This window comes from Osmerus mordax, chromosome 13 (genome assembly GCF_038355195.1).
Source record: "Osmerus mordax isolate fOsmMor3 chromosome 13, fOsmMor3.pri, whole genome shotgun sequence".
Taxonomy (NCBI): domain Eukaryota; kingdom Metazoa; phylum Chordata; class Actinopteri; order Osmeriformes; family Osmeridae; genus Osmerus; species Osmerus mordax.
In genome coordinates this window covers 2,921,080-2,943,932 of record NC_090062.1, presented here as the reverse complement: position 1 = coordinate 2,943,932, position 22,853 = coordinate 2,921,080, and the positions used below count along the sequence as shown (strand labels likewise).

At 44.4% G+C, this 22,853-nt stretch overlaps 1 protein-coding gene across 1 annotated transcript; it reads left to right on the top strand.

Moving 5' to 3' along the window:
* The first annotated feature begins 1,423 nt into the window (after nucleotides 1-1,423).
* On the top strand, nucleotides 1,424-21,309 carry cpne7 (copine VII). Its single transcript, XM_067248551.1, has 15 exons — nucleotides 1,424-1,597; nucleotides 6,188-6,370; nucleotides 6,611-6,685; nucleotides 7,996-8,070; nucleotides 10,595-10,678; nucleotides 10,794-10,883; nucleotides 11,068-11,166; nucleotides 11,350-11,436; nucleotides 11,706-11,765; nucleotides 12,950-13,083; nucleotides 17,852-17,906; nucleotides 18,756-18,807; nucleotides 19,026-19,159; nucleotides 20,037-20,273; nucleotides 21,169-21,309. Exons 1-15 carry the CDS (start codon nucleotides 1,424-1,426, stop codon nucleotides 21,307-21,309), a joined length of 1,680 nt encoding a protein of 559 aa, XP_067104652.1.
* Nucleotides 21,310-22,853: the final 1,544 nt, after the last annotated feature.

The following is a 22,853-nucleotide window of genomic DNA, read 5'->3' as shown; positions in this document are numbered from 1 at the left end:
TCTAAACTGATCGGTAGTTAAGGTCTCCCTCTAGCGTATTGTTGTGACCATGAGCACTATTGGTAGATCCACTCCCTCCTTTCACTATCGTACACCTCTTCCTTCTCTCCTTCCCTCCCCTCCACCGCTCTCGAGTTTCTGAAAATCAAGCAGTGTGTGTAGTAGGGAAAAAGGTTTAAACAACAAGAGTAAATCCAAGGGATCACAGGTAGGAACAAGCTGCAACTGTTTGTAAGCTTTTTGTTGAATAACGCCTAATTAGGCATGTTTAATTGATGTAGGCTAGTTAATTTTCCCTCGATGGATAACTATTGCGTTGCTGTTTTTTTCATTGTGTGATGTTTGGATATAAGGTCTTAAAAAGTATGCTAGTTAAAGTAAGGGTGATGTTATAGTTAATGTGATTTTTTTTTAATAGTAATTTAATTCGGTTCAGTAAACACCTAATAGGGAAGTTTAAATATAATGTCCCATATCTTGGAGACAGGATGAAAATATATATAAATGTGACAACATGGTGTTCAGGTTATTTGGGGGCAAATCGTTGTTATTGTACAATATCAAACCTAATATCTGGGTAGGATAGGTTTTTCGTCATAAGTGAGGCGTCAACTGATGAGAATAAAGCCAGTGGGAACTGCTGGGCAGCGGCAGCTGTCCTTTGACGGTGGTGCTGAAGTACCATGTTAATAATGTAAGACAGGCTACATGTTTAAATTCATCAGCGGCGATTTTACTAGTTACGTTTTTCGGTTTGATCTGATTTGCCCACACATCACAACACTTCCCAAACAAATTAGGCGGAACTTTTGTGCGCACAACATGTCGGATATTTGGGGTTATCGTCGTTTCTTTCTAGACTGTGTAGGCTGGGATGTATTGTATGTTTGAACACATTAAATCTTGTTTGAGTTTTAATGTATATATTTTTCTGAATCCTTGTGTATAGATTCCGTTGTGGACTCCAAAAGGAAGGTCGATCTGCAACATAATCTTTTTCCGTATTTGAAAGTCTTAATGAACTATTGAACAAAAATCTCGCACTATTGGCTACTTCTTATTTCTAGCTGCTCTCGTGATCTAATAAGGGCTTGAACGCATTTCCACCCTGCCTCTCTACAGAGATGAAATGGTAGTCATCTTCAGGTAAAAGCTTTGACAGAAAGACTTCCCATGAGAGAGAGAGAGAGAGAGAGAGAGAGCTTTTAGTGTGCTTCACTAGCTGATAAAACACAACCTCCAACCTGTGGGTGACAATTCCAACTACATCCAATAATATAGTCTTAAACGTGTGGTGTATTTCCAGTGCCTTTCTTAGCTTAGACTCATCAACCAGTCCCAATAGTCCCCTCCCACCTAAACTGCTCTCAGCAGCAACTGCCTGCCCCTCAGTGGCTGCCCCCTCCTCGGGTCCTGATCCAGGATGAACGACACCCAGGAGGCCATATCCCCAGTAGCTGGCCTCAGTGGCCCTGTTGCCTGCGTTTCAAAGGTGGAGCTGCGTGTCTCCTGCAAAGCTCTGCTTGACCGAGACACACTCAACAAGTCCGATCCCTGTGTCATCCTCATGGTTCAGACTCAAGGGCAGTGGACTGAGGTAAGTGTTTTCAACCATTTTACCTGTCCTTGCAAAGTTGTATTTGACCAGCTAAATTGTTTGGTAAATGATTGCACACTAAGTATGAAGTACCCAAAACACAGTTGGAATGTCCCATTATTCCAAATGAGCGACATAAGTGAGCTATGATGGTGACAAACTGAGTTTGTACTAGGAGGTGTTCTGCAATTTCAGGATGGACAGAGCTTGAAAGAGAGGCATTGCCATCTAGCAGGAAAGGGAGAGCGCAGTGGGAGGGTCACCCCTCCTCCTCCAGCTGAATCACATTTGGGGGGGGGGGGGGGGGGGGGGGGGACAGAGGTGTTACATGAGACAGCCGTTGTGGTGGCTGAAGACAGAGGAGAGACATTTAAGGAGTGAGCAGTGTGAAAACGTCAGAATAAAGGAGGAAATATAATTTTGCTGCTTAATCCTGCCACCTATTATGCCTGTGCCGTGTACCCGATCACAGTGAACAAAGTAGAACCGTGGAGAAGTGGCATATCTGGTTCACGTTGACTAGAATTGTCTCGGTCCCGAGTGGTTTTTTTTATGGAGTCCGGCTTATAGAGCACAGCCACCTGAAACAAATCCAGACTTGGGCAAAGGATATCACAACCATAGGGGTTTATATTCAGATCTATCTACCAGGAAAGCACACACAGTGAGTTCCGCAGGATATTACTGATTTACTTTAAAGCAGCCAGTTGGACTGGCCTTCAGGGACCTAGCAGAGGCAGAACTCAGTCCTCTTGCAGACGAGAGTACTATTCCTGCCTTTCTGTGGCCCCCAAAGGACATGCATGAGGCAGTGGCTGTACGTCTCTTATTTCCTTGTTAATTAAGCCATACAGGATGTTAACAAAGTGGCTTGGGCAAGAGGGCTGTGAAATGACATACAACTATGCAAACTGTAAGAGTATTGTATACAGTAAATTGCAATCATGCACTGACCATATTCTCATCTCCCCTAGGGAAATAAGAGATAACGATTAAATGTGACGCTGCCTGATTGTAGCAGGATGAGAACATTTGTTGAAGCCCATCGTATTGTTGATAGGGGTGTTTGACAGGGAGCAATGAAAATGAGCTTTGACAATAATGTTACTTGGCTGATAGTGTTGAGAATGATACTGGTCCATGTGTTATGGTTTGTAATGTGATCATGATACATTGCTGCTGCTGGCGGTGAGATGGATATGTAGTGTCTGAGTATCTCCTCATTTTATTGTACAATTCTAAGATACCATGCTGGTTAAATCATTCAGATCAAATAATGTTATAAACTACATGAGCAGAATGTAGTTTGAAGAAGGATGGTAGAATGCAGTGGATATCCTCATGTTGATTGGTAATAAGTGTTATCATTTTCTTTCACAAGATTACATTTCTAACTTGAAATCTGAGATGTCTATGAAGATGTGTCTTAGATTTCTCTTGAATGCATTTAGTGGGACTCCTGTGAAAATAGGAGGAGTAGAATCTGGCACAGGGACATCTGCCAAATGTTTGAATATATTTTGCATGGTATTTCAGCTTGATACTGTATCCTTAAAGGATGAGAAGTGGTTTTCTGCCTGACTGATTGATAACCCTGAAAAGCTAGAGATAGTGAGAGAAGGAGGGAGAGAAAGAGAGAGAGAGAGAGAGAGAGAGAGAGGAGAGAGAGAGAGAGAGAGAGAGAGAGAGAGAGAGAGAGAGAGAGAAGGAAAGAGTGACAGAGGCCTTGGTCTTTGAGCAAGATATTTTTAGACCTTCTACAGTTTCTAATGGTTGTACTTTAACCTCCTACCTGTAAGTATACCACCCATAAGAAAGCTGTTTCACGGGTGTGGCTTTGCAAACGTTCTATCTCTGTTCTTGAAAGGTCTTGTGTTGCATACTTTTACAGAAACTGCATTTTAACAAGTCCCCTGTGTGCAAAATGTTAATTAGCTACATGCCAGTTTGTATCTTGTTTCTCTCTCTCTCTCTCTCTCTCTCTCTCTCTCTCTCTCTCTCTCTCTCTCTCTCTCTCTCTCTCTCTCTCTCTCTCGTTCTCTCGCTCTCTCTCTCTCTCTCCCTCTCTCTCTCTCTCCTCTCTCTCTCTCTCTCTCTCTCTCTCTCTCTCTCTCTCTCTCTCTCTTCAGCCTGTGTCCATCAGACTTAGGTGTTTGCTCAGTTAGATGGATTGAAGTAGAACAAGACAGGACTGGATTTTACTGTAGCTCATCCCACTCATGAGAGTAGTCCTTACAATGCATTTCTTGCATGCTATATGTTAGCACAATTTGACTTAATGCTACCAGAAGAGCCACAGGAATGTGAGGACCGTACAGCTGGCAGGCCAGCTCCCTGGCCCCTGTCTCCTTCAGTTGGAAATCAAATCATGCAAATCATGTTCTGAGGCCAAGAGCAAAAATAAATACATAATAATAATTTCAACTAACTTTCGCCGGATCCCTTTTATTACCTTTTCAGAGTGGCTCCAAGACAAACATGAACTATTTTCCCTTTCCAAACTTTCTACAACCTCTTGTTCAACCAGACTGCAGTTTGGCACGTTAGTCACTGAATAGCCCTCCATTGAAATTTGTTAATTAGATTTCTCTGTTCTCAGTTGGTTACTAATGAGCTCTCTAATACAGCCACAGTCACAAAGCCCTGGTAGAAAGGATCGGTGTTACTGAGAGACCTTCCCTACGTCACGCTCCTCCCTGCAGACATGCCCTGTTGGCACCACAGCCCCAGCACACCTCGTCTTCCGCGGTTTTCTTTCAGTAGCTTCTCTAACACAAACCAAACTCACCAGTGTTCACAGATCTTTCTCATCCAGATGGCACAGGGAGAGTGAGTGAGAGAGACAGTGAGAAGAGAAGGATGAGAAAGCAGCAGGCGGCCTAATAAAAGCCCGTCTTGGCTGGGATCTCAGGAGAACCGATCCACTCCTTGTGATGTTCGCCAGGTCATTACTGAATAACAGGACCGCACTGTCAATTCTTCTGTGTTTCACCCCCGATTGGGGTGTTTTAGAGCAGAAAATCCTCTTGAGAAACCGAGGCAAACTAGAAATGACACATACACCCATCTGAGGAATGGCCACTTTGTTAAACATTGGAACTGTGAGAAAGGGTGACTTTTTATCATGCTGTTTATATTATTTAGAATTTAGTCAGGAGAATTTGAATGTGCTGAAATGTAGGAATTGTGAGTCTTGTAGGTCTCAACAGTTATGGTTAAAACTATGAAAAGAAGCTATTTGATCTGATATGTTCATGTGGGGTAGCAACTGTCTGAGGTGGTGTACTATGCAATACTATTGTAGGGGTATTGCCTTCCACTTTCAATACCGATTTCTTTATGTGGCCAACAGCAGTTCGGATTAGTCCGACTGACATTTGGAGCAGGCGTGTGTGTGTGTGTGGTATCACATATGTATATTGTCAGTGTATGGGTGCGTGCATGTGTCAGTGTATGGTGATCATATGCCTGGCCGACAGCATGAGTCAAAGCAGGAATATTAAGCCATGAATACATGAATGATACATGTGGCGTGGCACATGTGTACACGAGCCGAGTATGTGCAGTGTATAGGCTGGGTGGTTCCCATGACAGGCACGTCGCAGGGAGTAGATATCCAATCTGACTGACTGAGTCATTCTTCATGATGTTTGGGTTCCACAGAAACAGGTAAGAATGCAATGAGGTTGTTTGATAGATTGCCTGGCTCATCCCTGGAATACTCACTTTACCGGGGAAATGATGGAAGATAAAAGTGGGACTGACGTTTTTCCCGTTTTTTAGAATGTGTCCTTTCCCCCCCCATGAAATAGTGGCTTTCCAGATTTCTTTGTGCATTTAGATTGACAGTAGCCTTTGGCTGGAATAATCTCGATAGTGTGTTTTCGGTGCTGCACTTCTTATTTGAAATCTTTTTACTTTTGTGATGAAAGAAAGTGAATTGGAATTGGGAGTCTGTCAGTACTTTTTTAGTCTTTTTTCCCTGTAAAGCATTATGAGGTTCCTTTAATTTATTGATAACATCTTCATAAGACAGGTGTGGTTTGATGATGAGTTGGTACTCTTCAGAATACTCTTCAGAATATTATACATCACCTAGCAGTGATGTATAAAAACCCAGGCACTGACTGCTGCTGGATGGGCACAAACACACATATTCTCTCCGCTCCACCAAAGAAAGATGGAGATGCCAAGTGCTAACCGAGGCATGGTGTCTCCTGACAGGATCATCTGATGACACACATGGATCAGCTGTGTTTACCCTGACCCCCACTTACCACCCCCACCACTCTGTTTGCACTATTTGGAAAGATGTTCATGAGATTTAGACTTTCAACTCAAATGCAAAACAAACCAACATGTAAACAGTGGCAGGTGTCCCACACCAGATGGGTCTTATGCTTCAGTCCCTGCTCTCATGCATGCATTCATTCCCCCCTCCCATCGATTAGCATTTCCAATGGTATACAGTGCGTGGCATGATAGCCAAGTTAAACAGCCAGGAATCATTAAGTACCTAGGAAGGTTCGTCAGTGTTCTTTTTGTATCCTAGTGTCTTCTGACTTTGAATGCGATACATCCTCTTCCCAGCTGGACAGGACAGAGGTGATTAAGAGCAACCTGCACCCGGTCTTTGCCAAGGTCTTCACTCTGGACTACTACTTTGAGGAGGTGCAGAAGCTACGGTTTGAGGTGTACGACATCCACGGCACACACAGCATCGGGACCCGCGATGATGACTTCCTCGGAGGGGTGGAATGCACTCTTGGCCAGGTACAGTCCCCGACTCCCCCAGCTCTTTCTGTCTAATTATCTGTGAGAAAAAGTCAAAGCCCAGTATACATCACACTGGACTCGGACACTGTGTGAACAGAACGAGGCCACAGAGCATGAAAGGCTCCCAGTGTCTCACGGTGGTAAAAGGGTTTGGAGTCCCTAGCTCTAATGATGCTGATCCCTTACAGGTCCACACACTGTTCCTCTACTCTCTCATGCGTCTCCTCCATTCCGCAGATTGTGGCCCATAAGAAGATGGTGAAGCCTTTGTTCCTGAAATATGGGAAATACGCCGGAAAATCCACCATCACTGTAGGTGGAGTCTATACATCATGCTATTGATCCTCCTGCTCCCTTCTGCAGTAAAAGCAGGAAACAAGCGCAATGAATTGTCTCAATCAATTAAACTAATTAAAATAAAACAGCCAGTAGAATACAAGGACCCCTGATTCCAGACAGTAGCAGGACTCAGGAATTTGTGAAAACGAAAGAGACTGTCACATGTTGACGAATGCTGTCTAAGATGCCCATCATGTTTAGACTATCTGCATGGCTAACTTTCAGCCCAGAGGCTGGAGTCTTTAGAAAACTCTCAAGGTAAACTGTAGTGGGTGGAAGCACTTGTCTTGTTTACGCCTGTTACCAGAGTCCCAAGTCTTCTCCTGACACTGAACTAACCTCCCCTCTCTCAGAGGAGAAGAAAATAGCTAGACTGTTTTCAATTCTAGCCACAGGGGACGAAATTAGGACTTGTGGCCCTAGCAAGTGATTTGGAAACTCCCCCATAGAGTGTTGATACTGATCTCTATTGATTTTACCGTAACTACCTCCTCATGTTGCGCCTTCGGAAAATGCTGGACTGAGTAGTGCTTGGTATGATGGTCAGAGAGATGGGTGAAGTACAGATGGAGATCTTCTAATTCTCGACACAATGACAGTTAATTGGATGAAAGCCTATGATAGCAGCTGAAAGCGGTGATGGGTGATAACGTAACAATGGCCTGTTCCGGGAGAACTGTGAAGCAGAGCTGTCTGGCTGGCTGATGACCTGTGTGGCCTGTTATGATGGGCAATGGGGCATTCCCTCCTGGTGTGGCTCATTTAGAAGGTGGCACATCTGGTCTGCTTTGCACATTTCCTCTGGCTTGCCCAAAATATTTGTAAGGTTATGTTGTGAATAGGGTATGAGAGTAGAGACACTGCCATGTGGAAAGGAAATAATGGTTTGGGAGGTATGGATGGAGGATGGTGCGACTAGCCATTAGCTTGTAACACAATGGTTGAGGTACACAAGTAGGTAATTACAGTCGGGACATCAGAACCACAGCTCTCTCTGCAGGATAGAGGTGAGTGGCACTGGACTGCCACACAACCACACCTTCTGGGTTGTTCTGGAGCAGCGCTGACTTACATTACAATCACAACACCCAGCTTTACTGAGCTTGAGGGCGTTTTAGTTGAATTTTTGGGGTACTGCAATAGCACTAGTCACTATTTCTGGACATGTTTCTCTACAGTTGGCTCAAAGTTTCTGTGTACATGCCAGGCTGACTGACAGACGAATATAAAAACATGACATAGGCACAAAATGTCTACCAAAAATAATTGTCCTTCTTTTTTAGGTGCACGCAGAAGAAATCTCTGGCAATAATGGATATGTTGAGCTTTTCTTCTGTGCCAAGAAATTAGATGATAAGGTAAGACTATATTGATCATGTGGGAAGTGAAAAGACAAAAATGGGAAATTAAATGGGGAACATGATGATTTGATGTGCTTATATATGTATTTTAGGTTTGACCTGTGATTATCAGGTACAGTATGTTGGCATCGAGGAGTATTTAAGTGTGTGTGTGTGTGTGTGGTGGTTATGATGTAATTTCCAGTTTTCAAACAGTCCCACCACATGCAGCATCCCACACCACCGGCCCTGACAGTCCTCAGGTGTCTGTTCCTCCCACAGCTACAACAAACCGTACCCAAACGCCTCCATTCCTCCTCCCACTCCCTCACTTCTGCCTCTCTCTCTCCATCTCCCTCTTAATATCTTCTGTCTCTCTGTCTCTCTCTCTCTTTCTCTCCCTCTATCCCTCTCTACCTCCCTCCCTCCCTCTTAATTTCTTCACAATTCTCTCTCTCTCTCTTGCTCTGTGGCACTCTCTCTCTGGCTGTCTCTCTCTCTCTTTCTTTCACTCTATCTCCCTTTCTCTGCCTTGGGCACAACTTGTGATAATGTGTGAAATACAGATCCTTGCTCTCCCCACCACCACCTTTTCATTTGGGTCTGGCATTTATACATTTCTGCATTTCAAGTAGTTTGCATCAGACAGACTGAATAGGAATATCCAGAGGACATAATCGACCTGTCCTTCTCAACTCTGAGCTTGTGCTCTCTCGCAAAAAGAAGAAATCAATCTAACATGGAGCTCTGTGAGCCAAGAAGAGATGTTTTTTTAGAAGAAGCCAGTATACTAAAGAGAAAAAGGACCCTTGGAACAGCACAGCAGGCAGACAGCAAAAAGGATGGCGTTTGTTGACTGGAACATTTAGAAGGCTCTGAAAGAGATTTGGATTCCGTTTTTGGGAGCTGCAGTTTAGGCACCTACAGTATCACCCACACACAGCTCAAGGCAAAAGCTTCAAATCTTTGTCGACAAGGTAGCAACAGTTCTCTGACATCCAGAATCACTGAAAACCATGTTATGTCTCTATCTCTGTGCTCTCAGGGGACATAAATTAACTACCACTAAACACATTATGCAAGCCTCTCCACTACCCTATGACTCCTAATTTTGTATGGGGGCCAAGCAACAAATTAACAACTGTTCTGCTTATTCTGTAGATTCTCAAACAGCACTGCATTCGGCATTCATCTGAGCATAGGTGACGAGAATCCTTTGTAATGCATTTATTGGGTTGACCAATTTATTTATTTATTTCCAGACCCTGTTAAACCCAACCCTTAAGAAGCGTAATGATGACAAATTCCACATTGCAGTAAAGATGGCCATTAAACTACAATTTTATATGACGTATGTTAGTAATCCAATTTTGTCGTTTGTTGAGGTGGAAAAACTTGTCATAATTGCAATTGCACTATGTGGACCTTTAACTATCAATTTTCCAGATGCCTATGTGAGTGAGCATATGAGAGAGAAAGAGAGAGAGAACGAGATAGACAACAGAGAGACACAGAAAGAGAGAGACGGAGAGAGAGACCCACTGAGGAGAAGGATGGAAATGGAGGATGGCGACACGTTCAGGCAAATTAATTGCTGGGCGACAATCTGCCGATGGGATCTGTCCGTTTCAATGACTTTGAGGATCCCATTACACTAAGAGATATGATTCTAATAGAGACGGGGCCATTATCTCTTCCACCCAGCCCATGAATACTGCCTGTTCCACAACGAAGATCAATGCTGACACACTCCAACATCATCGTTGATTTAACACTGACAACGGTGGATGGCGGGGCCAAGGACCGGCCATCCAGACGATAACATGTGTCTCGAATGACGCATTTTCACCTTCCATGTTAAGCTTTGTCATCTGTGTGGGACTTGCCGTTCGAGGGGCGCGTCTGAGCTCGGCACGTTGTGCACCTCAAATGTATCTCAATTGTCAACGCTGATTGCAGAAACGGGGAATGTTGCTGTGATTGCCGGACAGGGATTCGATGTTGACAGGTGCGCCTCTCAAACGCGCGTCAGTCTGGGATGACGCCACACTGGTCGAGCGGTTGCCGTGACAACGGGATGGGGCTATCTCCCTTTCTTCCCCCTGTCCCTGTGGAGATGTGTTGGGCTAATGCAGCGAGAAATGGGGAAATTAGATAGTGTAATTCTATGCCCAATACCCTTCTGTTTAAATATATTTCTCTCTCTTTCTCTCTCTCATAACCCCCCCCCCCCAGGAATCAATTGGCCCACAATAGCAGGGACTGTTCTTCTCTTAAAGCCTTAACTGGAGACCCTGTGTCAAATGGTTGCTTTACACCCTTTCCGTGATTTGATTTGTCATGGTGGTGAATAAAGGCTCACCAGGCAGCACACAAGCTGTGTCAAATGTGGTACCGTGATGACTTCATTAACTCCTGGAAGATGACGTCCGCCTGTGTGCTGAGGGCCTTGGGGATCTGTGCTTATCCAATAACGTGACATATGTTAAAGGCACAGTGGGTGGTTCGTTAAATGGAATTTATTTCCTTTTCTTCTTTGCAGGATCTCTTCAGCAAGTCGGACCCATTTCTAGAAATATACCGGATCAACGACGACGGCACAGAACAGCTTGTTCACAGAACGGAGGTCAGTGATGGATACTTTCTTCTTCTTTCTTTTCTCTCTCTCCTCCTCCTCCCTCTCAGCCGTTCTTCATGTCCAGGTTCTTTTCTTTCTTTCTGACATCTTGCCTCCTATCCAGGTGATCAAAAACAACCTGAATCCAGTGTGGGAACCCTTTAAAGTGTCCCTCATCTCCCTGTGCAGCTGTGACGAAGACAGGAAGCTCAAGGTGAGATCACAGGACAAAGGACAAAGGCTTATTCTTTAATGATCACACAAAGATAATGGTCTTGAGGTCTTTGAATGTCAAACAATATTTTCATCATTTCAACATTGCACATCATAATAATAATAATAATAGTGTATTACTATTATTATTATTTAGTTGATGATCATGAATGTGTCTCCTATAGTGTCTAGTGTGGGACTACGACTCCAGAGGTAAACATGATTTTATCGGCGAGTTCTATGCCACCTTCCGAGAAATGCAGAAAATTGGCAGTGGAAACAAGGTGAGGGCAGCAGAGAGAAACACTGTTGTACTATCAGGCTCAACTGTGTGCCAACAATGTGCCACAGCACTCAGAGAAAAAGAAAAGAATGTCACAAAAATCATGTCACCGTTCTGTTACTAGGTGGAATGTTGCAGGTGCAGAAATCGTCCGAAACTAAATGAGATTCTTTCTTTTCTGAAGGTAACATGGGATTGCATAAATCCGAAGTACAAACTCAAGAAGAAGAATTACAAAAACTCGGGTGTGGTCATCCTCAGCGATCTCAAGGTAAAAGCAAAACATATGCAAATGAAAGCTGCAAACCTCTCTATGCCTTAACAGGAACATCAGCACACTGTATTCAATATCATTGTTTTCACATAGTGACTAAGTATTACTGTTTGATTCCTGTCCAAATGGGAAACGGGTACTATTTATAATAAAAATGTCCCGTTTTCATGTTTCATTAAAAACAAAGGGGTTTAGTGGAATTTGTGAAAATGGTTCATTGTTGTTTTATAATGGTGTGGTCACCTTCTCTCTCGTTTCCCCCTCAGCTTCACAGAGTGTATTCCTTCCTGGACTACATCATGGGAGGATGCCAGATCCACTTCACAGTAAGCTCCAGAGACCATTCTAAACAGCCATGCCAAACTCACTTTGCAGTCCAGTACAGTGCTGGCCTAAAAGGAGTGTAGGATTCAGTCAACTCTGTATGTTAATGTTGTAATGGCAGGATTGGGTATCTCACCTGCTTGTTTTCATTCAAGCTTCCAGGCTGTATGTGGTTATTCAGGGCAGCTTAATGATTAAACTTCATGTTCTCCAAATGTGAAACGTTTCATTGCATTCCAAGTGCTTTTCAACAGTGAAATGTCCCGCTGACTGACGGCCACAATGTTATTCAGAGTCGGATTTTCTACGAATGCTGATCGTTTTCTAGCTGGAGGCTGCTCCTTGTAATGAATTCGAATCTTTCTCCAACTCTGGCCCTGCTTTGGCCTCCGCGGAGCAGGCTCCCATCTCCCTCCCGCTCCCTGGCACTCCCTCCCCAGATTACTGCAGCAGTAATGAATATTAATAACGGGAAATGCTATGTTCGAAAACTGATCTCAATTGTTTGGACTGACTACTGGGTTCTCAGTGGGTGTGGAGACAGGCAGTATCTGACATATGATCGTAGCAGCATGTAGAGCAGAACACAATGTGCCTGATACATGGACGTAGAATATGTGTTGGATGTTGCCTTACCCTGTTGAGTTGTTCCATCGTTATTTTCGTTAGGCTATTTATAGCACTAGTTTGTGAGATAAAAGCAGGAAAAGGCATATCTGGCCTTCTCTGCCCCTTCCAGTGATGTGCCCTCCGTGTATCCTGCACATACAGTATGCTGCCTCTTCGGATTGCCCAGAGAATTAACATCTGTGCAATGAATGAATGTAAAAGCTGAAATTCACCAGACGCCTTCCTGCCATCCTCATTTGCATATCTTAGATATTTATATTTTTTAAATGTATTCAGATTCTGTTTCGTTAGCAGTTATGCAATTAAGCCTGAAGATATGATAGCAAAACTGTTGTTCCAGATTTAATGTGCTATCTCGAAGTCTCCACTAACAGTCGCTCAACTCACTGGCGTAAGACACTCCACAAAGTTTTCAACAGATATATAACAATGTTCCTCTGAAAGGATGCCACTTCCTCTGGATGCAAACAAAATGGTCTTCCCAGAACACAGGGATGTTCTTACATTGATTGTTTTCTCTGAACACATGTCAAAAATGGACTTGTCATTCTTTTAGGTGGCCATCGACTTCACGGCCTCCAATGGAGACCCCAGGAACAGCTGCTCCCTGCATTACATCAACCCCTACCAGCCAAACGAGTACCTGAAGGCTCTGATTGCTGTTGGGGAGATCTGTCAGGACTATGACAGGTCAGTCTGCCTCGCTGCTATGATAGCTATCTGCGGGAACTTCTGTCTTCTGAAGGGAAATGGAATCAAAAGCTCTTCACATTCCATGTGTCAGGATGTCTCCAATGATGTACAAAGAACATTTGGCTCCTCCTCAACATGTTCTCCGCATCGGATATGACTGATAGGAATCGTAGAGCTGTGGAATAGAACGTAATAGGATTCAGACAGTTCTACCGATCAGGTTTTAGCTCAGATGTGGTTGAACAATTGAATCTCGTTTTTTTCATGAGAAAAAATCTAGGAAATACTAGGCTATTTCCTGTCAAATTGGACAACCATTTCATTATCCATTTGAACAATTAAATTAATGGGGCACATGCAACTCTTACAGCCTCTGCCAAAACTTGTACTGAAGCCTGGTATATCGCTGAAATAATGAGTACATTTTGAGCAAACAAAATGGCCACAGCAGCTATTCATAAGAAGGCTCTGGGGAAATCTGTGTTGATTTGGAGACAGTGGAGTCTGTGTCTAAGGGATGATGCCAGTCTTCTCAGATCCCTATTTTGCTGCAGTTTCTTTGACTGGTTCTGCTGCTATAATGGGCAGGCGGTACGCTGGTGCCAACTGTACCCTGGGTGCTGAGTCTGGTAGAAGCTGCTAGAACCATGCCCAGTCCTCCTCCTCCCAAGCTGGCAGGGGCTCCTGAACCCTGACGAAAGGAGAGGAGTCTTCCTTGCGCAGAGGACCAGGCAGAGGCAGAGGAAAGACTAGGGGTGTGTGTATTGGAAGGGAACGGAAAACCATTAGATGTGCCATTCGATTGTACATTTCTGGAATGAGTGTTTCAATATTAGTTTGATAAACACCAGGTTCATGGGCGCTTGCAAGAACTGATTAATTAGCAGCAAATTATTTTTAATGTGGTCTATTTTGGACAAATCCTCTTGTCTGTAGGGATAAAGCCAAATGAGCGTTAACACAGTGACTCATGCTACTCGTATCTGCCGATTGAATGCGAAGGCAACAGTGTTTGTCTAATTAAGGCACAGAGGAGATAACAGCACAAGAAGAGCAGACCTGAATGACAGAGGAAAAGCAAAAACTGCACTCACAAAGGAGACATGCAGCGGAACGATTGGGCTGCATTACGTGTGCATGTAAACACGAGCCTTGAGGTGGATGCCTATGGAAGGCAACCTGGCGTGGGGTGACCTTTATAGTCAGGTGTTCCACGCCTCCTTGAACATCCGGTGATGTGGCAGAGTTCTGGCATGGGAGCTGGTGTAGGGGCTGGACCCCTTTGTCTCTGAGTAGGCACAGTGGAGGCGGCTTAGATTTGAATAAAATTGAATTGGTCGAGGGAGGTTTCAGCTTGGCCCCTGGGCGACCGGTGTTGAGAGGGAAGTCAGAGTGGACACAGTGGGGCACCCCCCCCCCCCCCCCCGCCCCTCCCTCGGGAGAAGTGTGTTGTCACATGTCAAGGAGGTGAGAAGTAGGTGCTACTTTGTCCCCGCAGCAAGGTCCACACATTCATGGATCCCTTGTTAGCAGGCCTGGAAACGGCAGCCAAAGCAGATGCACATCTGGTTCCTCTGACTCTGTAGCTTTGCCACATTCTAGAACACTCCAGAGCAACAGGATCTGTGAAACATCCTTTGTGTTGAACGACGGACTTATGTGGTACACAAAGGTGTACAACATAAAATACTTTGAAACTAAACACAAAGACAGACCTGTGTTATACCTGAACAGATCAGGCTGCAATATCCTAAAGCATGAGGCACAATGTTATTTGTGCAACTTACTCCTGAGAGAATGTCGGCCATATCCACAGAATGGAATATCCAGAAAATTGTAGACATGCACTGAAAGACATAAATTGAAAGTGAATCTCTTTTTCCATATCTGATATGGGTACTAGTGTGTATATTAGCTCCATTATCAAGAAGATAAGTATTCTCTCAGAGCAATGAAAGTAAAGAGGACTCAGGATTGTGGAGTGGTGTGATTCACCTTAGGCGAGCGGGCAGTATTATTTTGAAACGTAGTCTCTTAAAGAAAATGGATTGGATTTCAATGTCTTTGAGGAAGAACTTCACAGAAAACAGGAGAGGCAACTTGTCAGGTTGATAGACTGTGGTGTGAAGTCATTAGGCTGATGAATGATAATGAGCTTTTTTGTTTTGACAAAGAAAACTGTTGACATGATAGAGCAGCATGCTCCAAGATAACAAACAACACCAGAAACCATAGCTGCAGTTCCTTTCGCGCCTCTCTGACCCCCCCCCCCCCCCCCACCAGAAACAGCCCAGAAAACACATCCCACATCTTGTGTACATTACAATTACATTTAGTCATTTAGCAGACGCTCTTATCCAGAGCGACTTACGGTAAGTACAGGGACATTCCCCCGAGGCAAGTAGGGTGAAGTGCCTTGCCCAAGGACACAACGTCATTTGGCACGGCCGGGAATCGAACCAGCGACCTTCTGATTACTAGCCCGATTCTTTAACCGATTCTTTAACCGATTCTTTAACCGCTCAGCCACCTGTACCCCTCTTAGGTATTTTATTCACCCATTTGTGAGTGGCCGTCTAAGAGTTTTTTGGGGCTTTAATGTGTCTCAGACAACTGTGCTCAGGTCCTCCTCCAGAGCTTGTGCAAGTTATTCCTGTCCTATCTCCTCCTCCTGGTGTGCTGGGATTCATTAAAAGCAGGATTAGCCATTTACAGAATCTCAAAGCAGAGGGGAGGGTGAGGAGGACAGCTACCCTGCTGTCTCTTCTCTCCTGCGTTGGATTAGCATTCTACTCGCCCTCAGAGACACGAGACACGGAGGTGAGCGTGGAAAAAAGAGAGCATCCAGTGAAAGTCAACTGGGGGTTGAGAGAGAAATTATTAGTATAGTCCCGTTTAATTGAACCACGTTTTACCAGCTCTCCTTTCTTGGATTGTGGAAGGGAAAGCATGTTCGCCGTACTTTGCGATAAGTCCCACATTGGACTGGACATATTTGTGTGCGTGTGTGGGTGTGTGTGTGCTTGGAGATCCCTCTGTGTTGCTGTGGGTGTCTGTTTTGTCATTTTTATGGTTGGCACAAGGGATGGAGGCTTAGTAGTTCGCTAGGATTGATCAAATGAGTATCTCATCCAGTGCACTCATCCTGACGCTCATATGTGACTATATAAATGGATGTTTCTGATCGGGGACGGTGAGCAGCTGTGATGAAGCTGTTACTGTCAGATGACAGCAGTCTCTGCCCAGTGGGGAAACAGGACGTTGGCCACTACACACGTTTCATCCTTCTCTCACAACTGGGACGTGGGGCCTCATCTGTGAAGCTAGGCCAGAGGGCGTGGCACCCGGGGATGGCCTTCAACAGTGACAAAAAGAAAAGAAAATGACCCGGCTCAACACAAAGTTAATCATTCCTCCTACAGGAGCAGGGGGGTATTCCAGAAAGCAGGTCATGTGACATACCCGGGTAAGTTAACTCCCCAGCTGACACCAAGCGTTGTAGCAACATTGCCAGTAGGTTGCTGCAACATTGTGAATCAGCTGGTGGGTTAACTTACCTGGTTATGTTGCATAACCTGCTTTCTGGAATACCCCCCAGGAGGGGAAATAGTGGCAACGGTTTGTTATCGTTCGTCTCCCTGCTAGCGTCTTGGTGTGTCCCCAATGAGCTGTTTATCGGCTGCTTTTGGCTTGCTGGAAGTTGAAAGAGAGAAAACTATTTAGATGTCTCTACTGAGAGCCCAGAGGCCATCTTCAATTTAATGCTCATTACCACATGCTACAGTAGCCCATGTGTTAGACCATGTCCTTCATCTACCCCCTCCCTCCCCGCAGTAAATAGATTAAACAGCTCATTTCAAATGTTGACGTTTGAAACTAAGATGCTATTATGAAGATGTTATTTCAGATTAGCATGGTGCTGGAGGTTTAGTTTCTCTCGCTGGCGTGACAACATGAAGCAAGTGTGTTGGTATCTAAGGCAGCTTCATGTCTTCAGGCTAGGGAGCACTGTTGCGATGGTAAACAAGTTATCAGAGCCCGGGTTCACTCGTACACTGCCTCAGACCGGAGTGTGACAGAGACCATTTCCATCACAGGGAGAAGGACACAGCTCATTAACTTTATTTAATTCCACTCCGTTCCATTTGACACTTTATTAATTTAGCACATGCTTCTGTCCAAGGCATGACTAGTTCAACCTCTACCTCTTCGTACTGCTCCACTCCTGAGAGCCCCCGTTTTCTCGTCCTTCCCTGCCTCCTCCACCGTCCTGTGAGCATCCCAGCATGCCGTGTGATCAGATGTGTGCCTTGCGGTAGTTCCCAGCAGGCCCTGCTACTGTCCTACTGCGCCCTATGTTGTGGCGCTCCCCCACTGTTTCTGCTTTAATCCCCGTAGCTCTGTGCCCCCTGCCCCACTCGGTCAGGGAGCCGGGCTTTAGCAGAGGAAAGCATTACCCTTCAGCTCCTTCAAATGATACAGATAGAAGATGGTGAGGAATACATCCACCGTAATGACACAACTCTTAAGGCCAAACTAATGCGCACCCTGTTGGTGTAAAAAATGATGGCTCTAATTATCTCTCAGTGGACGTTGCAACTGTCAGAATAGCAAACAACGACTTGATGAAGTGCCTGCCATGCTGTTTGTTAAAAGGAGAGATAACTCAAGGAGATTGATTTCTCCTGTGTCTTTTGTTTGATCACAAAAAAAGGATTTCCACATCTTAGCCGCAACAAGAACTAATGATTTCTTTACCTTACAGTGACAAAAGATTTTCTGCCTTGGGATTTGGTGCCAGAATTCCACCTAATTATGAAGTAGGTGTTATCTTTTGAGACTTTTTTTTCCTTCCAGCCCCTTTCTCTCTTTCTGTCTGCCTCTCATTCTTTCTGTGACCATGCTTTCATATGCAGAGCTGCATTTATGCATGTTCTTATCTAACCATGTTATTTGCTTGTGCCTTGGGTCTAAGTATTGAACAGTCAGATCGCCCTGACCTATTTTCTGACACCATTCGTCACACTGTCAAAATCCCATATTTCAAACTCATAATTGAGGTTATTTTTATTCACAAGCCCCTTTTCTGGAAATACCAACCTGTCTGGGAGAAAATCATGTTCTCACTACATCAAAATCATGACGGCAAGCACTTAGTGAAGACTTGGAGTTGGCAGTCTGTTTTCAGAAGATCTCATTGGCCAAAAGTGGAGCGCTTGTTTAAGCTGTTTGGACCTTGGGATCCAGAAGCTTATATTCGTTTTAACTAGCCCCCCGCAGAGAATGTTTGAAGCGTAGCACACACCCCCACACACACACACTGTCACACTCACACAGACCAAATGGACTGAATGTGACACAAACATCCATCTGGTCTCAAATTGTTAGCACACACACATACACACAAACATTGACTGATTTGATAAAAGCATATCTTTCTGGCCCACAAGTGGAGAGTCAAGACAATGATTCGAAGACATGAGGCACATTTCCTGTGTGCTGTGTAATGAGGTCATATTACAGCTTAATCCTGTGAACCATTCAATAGATGGTTAAACTGCTGGTAAAAATTGTCCTTAAAGTGCCCATTACAATTTTGATTGCCGGAGACTTTCCAGTGTCCTTCCTGACCTAGTACCACATGCTAAACCTTTTGTTTCCCACTACAGGTGTCTCACGACTTTGCCATCAATTTCAACCCAGAGGACGATGAATGTGAAGGTAGGGCAATCTTGTGGTGGCAATGTTGCCATTTATCAACACCAAACGGAACACTTGTACTAGTACAATGCTTCAATCCCCTCGTTCCTGCTCAAGTTCTCCTTTGTTTCCGTCTTCCCGTCATTCCCCCCCCTCTCTTCTGATGCATCCATATGGTAACAGCACAGCTAAGTACTTCTGTTTGTGTGGGTGGGTGTATATGTGTGTGTTGCCTTCAGAGATCCAGGGGGTAGTGGAGGCCTATCAGAACTGTCTTCCTAAGATCCAGTTATATGGGCCCACCAACGTGTCCCCCATCATCAACAGGATAGCCAAGCTGTCCGCAGGGGAGGAGACCATCAAAGACGCTTCTGTGAGTGGCATCTTACACCTCCGAAAGGGTTCGATCGCTCTAATGGAGCGACGTGCGGTAGTGCTGTTGGGATTTTCCTCCAATGGGATCTTCCTGACTGAGCTGCCACTAATGGAGCTTTTTGGCTGCACTGTTAACCACAGAACTAGCAAGGCCCATGTATATTGGATGGTGAAAGGTGTTCCACGTACGAGAAATCAAAGATGAGACGACAATAGATTTCAGAAAATTGTTCAATGGGGAATGTTTCCATTCGTTCTGATTTATTCAGCTTCTGTGTGAGTACAGCTCAAATCATTCAACACAATGCAGCATGAAAACAGCCAATGAAAAATAAAATAAAACAGGCTCAAGGTCTCTGTGTTTCTGAATATGTTCCTGCATATCTCTCTTCTGGCAGAATGTGTTTCATTTCAAACACTTCTCCTGGGTTCTGGCCCTTTTGCTCTTAATTTGTCCTTGCACTCATCTTTCTTTCTTATTCAGTCCTCACCATCAGCCTTTTCTGCACTCAGTAAACAAACCAAAATGGATCAATGTGCTGAGCAGACAGGACATGGGTTAAGAATTGCAGACTGGGCATGCTTTGGTCCAAGCAACAAGCCCCACATATTGAATATCCTCAGAAATGAGAACAGTTATTGGTAATACACACTTAACCCCATATTAAAATCCACTGATTAAGACTTATTTTGGGTGAGCGGAGTTGAACTCCTATTGAATTTCTATACTTGGAGATGTGAAATGAACCATTCCTTTTGCCAACCTAAAGGGAAAGCTACGCTATAAACTCTGGTTTATTAATAAGAGTCAGCTCAGTCAAGCCAAGGGGAGCTCAGGCGTGTGATGAATGATAGTGAGTCTTTGCCTCTCCCAGCGCTATCACATCCTGCTGATCCTCACGGATGGCGTGGTGACGGACATGGCGGACACGCGCGAGGCCATCGTGCGTGCCTCCTACCAGCCGCTGTCCATCATCATCGTCGGCGTCGGCAACGCAGATTTCACAGACATGCAGATCCTGGATGGGGATGACGGAGTCCTACGCTCACCTAAAGGAGAGCCGGTCCTCAGGGACATTGTGCAGTTTGTGCCCTTCAGAGACTTCAAAACGGTCAGTGCCCCCCCCCCCCCCCCCACCCACCCACCCTCCTCCTTCATCTACACCCTACTGTGGCGCTCTCTCATGTTCCCACTAAGCCACAACAACAAAGTTACTACGGTCTCAGAAACAAAAAATATCAAAATATATATTGGTTATTGTGGTGCTAATGATATCCATTAAATATCCCAGTATGACCTCCAAAGTCCCTTCTGTAATAACATTAGCTGTAAATAGTTTCTAAGTGGTTCAGGCACGAAGGTTGCTTCAGCCAAGATTACAGATGGGCTTGAGAACCAGAAGCTGCACAGATTTGTAGACCAGTTTTTTCTGCAATGTAATTGTCCAGACAGCATTATTCATTCATTAACCCTTGTGCTGCCTTCGGGTCACATGACCCAAAGGTTCATAACGAACCATCGTTGTGTTAACCCAATTTTACCCAATACAAAAACAAATAAAAATAATTTTCTTTTAACCTTTGCAATGTGGGGGGTCTGAGATAGCCCAACGGTTAAAAGAAAATGCTTCACTTTGTTTTTGTATGCGGTAAAGTTGTTGCAATACGACGGTGGGTCACAATGACTGATGGGTCAGAATGACCCGAAGATAACACAAGGGTTAAGAAAACCGAGGGAGAAAAATGCTAAATTCCTCCAAAAAGCCCTTGATGTATTCCTCTGCACACCCCAACACGCCCTCTCTCCATTTGGCTGCTGCCCAAAACAACAGAAAACACCGGATTTTACCATCCATCCCTCTTTTGTTCGATTAAAAACCAATTTGTCCAAAGTTTCTGTGGATTTCCTGTGCCACTCAGGCAAATTGATTGCTTTAACCCTGTGGGTCCATGTGCCAGGCTAGGTGTCACATTGTCTAGACTACAGCTGTGCTCTCTTTGTCACAGGCCTCGCCCGCTGCCCTGGCAAAGTGTGTCCTGGCTGAGGTGCCCAAACAGGTGGTGGAGTACTACAGCCACAAGGCCATCTCCCCTATGTGTCCCACCAGGGACTCCCCCACCTCCATCGCCAGCAGCCCCACAGAATAACCGTCCACACAACCTGAGCGAGGCCTGTCCACAACCAAGACCAGCAGACAGACGGTGGCTGGCTGGCTGAGTACTGAACATGAACATTGATAATTGATACCAGTGTTCTCATTGCTTTTATCTCTGTTATTTGGATCATTTAGGTTGTTTACACACAGACTGGAAACTTGCACCATGGGATTGGAGTTCATTATTTTGTCTCAGTTGAGATCGTGTCTCTCTGCCTGGCTATGCTTCATCCGGATGTTGAGCATGAGAGCTGTGGCCTGGTCTGCTCTGGTCTTCATCCTGCTGTTTGGGGATGCATGCAGGCGAATACCCCAGAGTTCACACACTGTACCAGCATCACAGACTTCTTCTTGTTCCACAAACACCCTTGAAAGAGACTCCTCTTGTCTCAGCTGTTTGTCTCTGCCTTTCAAAACTGTCCAAGACTTCAGCCTGTTTCCCTGCTTTCTCTGCATCCCTTTCCCTCCCCTCTGTCAGTTTCAGTCTCTTGCCTCTGGTTGCTGGAATGGTTTGAAGAGCCTGCCAACTGAAGGATTACCCAAATGCATAACATAAATGATCTTTTTGGTTGTGTTGAGGAACAATATTGTGGTCAATCTTAACATGAATGTGCATCTTAATGTTTTTATATAGTTGACATGACCATAATGAACACGACATGATCAATGAAAAATCTTCAAACGAAAGCAAAGGAAAGCAATGTGCCATAAATTGAAATTAACCATTGTTATATTTCCTGTCAGGCTATGACACCTGTACAAAGGTATTATGAGGGAACATTCAGATTTGGTTTTGCAGAGAGATGCTCGATGGAATAATATAACAACATTCATAACCTGTTTTACTGATACACATTAGAGATGACAGCGTGCCTATCCAGATAATGTGCAGTTCCCTTTAAATGTTTCAACAGTCACGTTTTTAAGACAACTGTTGTCATAGAGACACAACCTTAGATCAGACTTTGTTGACACTACCCAACCCAGAACCACAATCACGACCAGTACATTCACTGCACATTACAAGGAACAAGCAACACAACATGTTGAGTGACAGTAGTTAGTTCTCCACAGTGCTTGTCTCCTAATCCTCTCTCTGTGAAGCATCATGTGGGAGTGGATGTGTTCTGACCTGAATAGCATGGTTTTCTATTAACTTCTTTAATTTGACTTTGTTGCGTGTCTTTATCAAAAGTGGTTTTCACAAGACATTTCTGTTTGAATAACATTTATTGTTTATTCTCTCTCTCTCTCTCTGGAACACAGTTTATCTTTTTCTGAAGAGACGGTACCTTATTATTACATTTGCTAAAGACCGGACGATTGTGTAGAATAAAAAACCCCATCCATGCAGAAATCTCACTAATGCAATTCAGGTATTTAGTTCATAAGACATGATGCCAACATAGGTAACCACAATTTGTTGACTCGTCATGCAGATGCAGTAACAATGACAAGCGGTTTAAACGGTTAAAAGCTAATGACAGATCCTGGTATAGATATGACACAATGCCATTTAGGATGGACAGGGTCATT

Coding starts and splice junctions, on each gene's coding strand:
- cpne7 (XM_067248551.1), top strand. CDS start 1,424: ATGAACGACACCCAGGAGGCCATATCCCCAGTAGCTGGCCTCAGTGGC. Junction 6,686..7,995: donor CCGGAAAATCCACCATCACT/GTAGGTGGAGTC, acceptor CTTCTTTTTTAG/GTGCACGCAGAAGAAATCTC. Junction 19,160..20,036: donor AGACCATCAAAGACGCTTCT/GTGAGTGGCATC, acceptor TGCCTCTCCCAG/CGCTATCACATCCTGCTGAT.